The sequence below is a fragment of the Marmota marmota genome, unplaced genomic scaffold (genome assembly GCF_001458135.2).
Source record: "Marmota marmota marmota unplaced genomic scaffold, marMar, whole genome shotgun sequence".
Taxonomy (NCBI): Eukaryota; Metazoa; Chordata; class Mammalia; order Rodentia; family Sciuridae; genus Marmota; species Marmota marmota.
In genome coordinates this window covers 410-2125 of record NW_026003997.1, presented here as the reverse complement: position 1 = coordinate 2125, position 1716 = coordinate 410, and the positions used below count along the sequence as shown (strand labels likewise).

Here is a 1716-nt window from a genome sequence, read left to right as displayed (position 1 = left end):
ATAGCAGGCCACCTGCTGTCCCTCTCTGTCCCCCTCTTTGCCGTCTCCTGACAGTCCTATGGAAAACAGAGGCCGGTGGCGCACGCCTGTCATCCCAGTGGCTGGGGAGGCTGAGGCCGGAGGACAGCCAGGTGGAGGCCAGCCTCAGCCACTCAGCAAGGCCCTCAGCAGGTCTTTTAAATGCCCCAACCAGCCCCAGGGCACCATGGCGCACGCCTGTCCTCCAGCAGCCATGGAGGCTGAGGCAGGAGGATGGCAAAGTGGAGGCCAGCCTCAGCCACAAAGCAAGACCCTGACTCTAAATCAAACATTCAAGGGCCGGGAGGTGGCCCTGTGGTCAGCGCCCCTGGGCTCCATCCCTGGGACCTCCGTGGCCGCCGACACCGTCGGGGCCCCGTGGACCCGGCCGCCCTCCCCGAGGAGGCCCAGACTGGAGGCCGTGCTCACCCGCTCCACGAGGCCTTGCTTGTACTTGAGCTTGTAGACCCTGAGGGCGGGCAGCGCGCTCTCCGCGTAGCCCTTGTCCTGTAGGCCGTGCAGCAGGCGACCGTGGAAGGCCAGGCGACACGAGTTGGCGTGGATGTCCGCGTCCAGCCGGGAGCCGATGACCAGGCTCAGGCGAGGGCAGGTGACCGGCCTCTCGAACTCCACCAGGGCCCACTGCTGCCGTGGACAGCGGCCCTCGGGGGCCTGGCCGGCCCGGCCGTCCGCCCGGTCGCCCTCGGTGGCCGGGTCCCCGCTCAGGTAGCGCTCCTGGAAGAGGTACTCCTGGGCCAGGTCGAAGGCGTCCACCTGGGGCTCCTGGTCGAAGCGCTGAGGCTCGGGGCTGAAGAAGAGCAGGCGGCCCATGACCGTCTCGTGGCCCAGCGTGACGTGGAACTTGGCCTTGGTCAGCAGCGGGCCCCGGAAGTAGGGAATCTTCTCCACGGAGATGATGGCCGCGTGCAGGGTGGGCAGCGACTCGGGGGTGCACACCAGCCCGCGCTCCAGCAACTTGGGGTCAAACTGGGTGACGCAGATGCCCAGGCGGTCACCCTGCATGGCCGAGGTGACGGGCGTGTGGAACATCTGCATGGACTTGACCTTCTTCACCACCTGGCGGGGGGACGAGAGGGGTGTGAGACCGGCAGGCTGCGTGGGGGCACCCGTCCCGACATCCATGATCCCAGAGGAGGCCGAGGCAGGAGGATCGCAAAGTGGAGGCCAGCCTCGACAACTTAGCAAAACTGTGTCTCAAAATGAAATTAGGACAGGGGCAGGAAAGAGGGTCAATGACAGGAGGTGATCTGGGCACTGGGCAAGGAGGCCACCAGGGACACAGCTCGGGTGGCCGGGGAGTCACATCTCACGGGAGGCACCCTCTGCCACGGTCACCAGGTAGGCTGCCTCCCGCCCTCGGCTGCCCACACTCCTCTGAGCATTTTTATTTTGGGTGCCAGGGATGGAACCCAGGGGCGCTTCACCCCGGAGCCCCGTCCCCAGCCCTTTTTCTATTTTATTTAGAGACAGGGTCTCACTGAGTGGCTCAGGGCCTGGCTAAGTGGCTGAGGCTGGCCTCCACCTGGCGATCCTCCTGCCTCGGCCTCCCCAGCCGCTGGGATCAGTTGTGCACCACCATAAGGCCCAGCCTGTTCCCAGTTTGTGTGATATTTTATGTTTTAGTTGTAGTTCACACAAAACCTTTATTTTATATATTTATTTTTGTGTGGTGCTGAG

General features: G+C 64.0%; 1 protein-coding gene across 1 annotated transcript; it reads right to left on the bottom strand.

Moving 5' to 3' along the window:
- Positions 1 to 288: 288 nt before the first annotated feature.
- LOC107135252 (selenocysteine-specific elongation factor-like) lies at positions 289 to 1176 on the bottom strand. The gene has a single exon (XM_048797525.1). It carries the CDS (start codon positions 1159 to 1161, stop codon positions 304 to 306), a length of 858 nt encoding a protein of 285 aa, XP_048653482.1. The 5' UTR covers positions 1162 to 1176; the 3' UTR covers positions 289 to 303.
- Between the last annotated feature and the right edge of the window lie 540 nt (positions 1177 to 1716).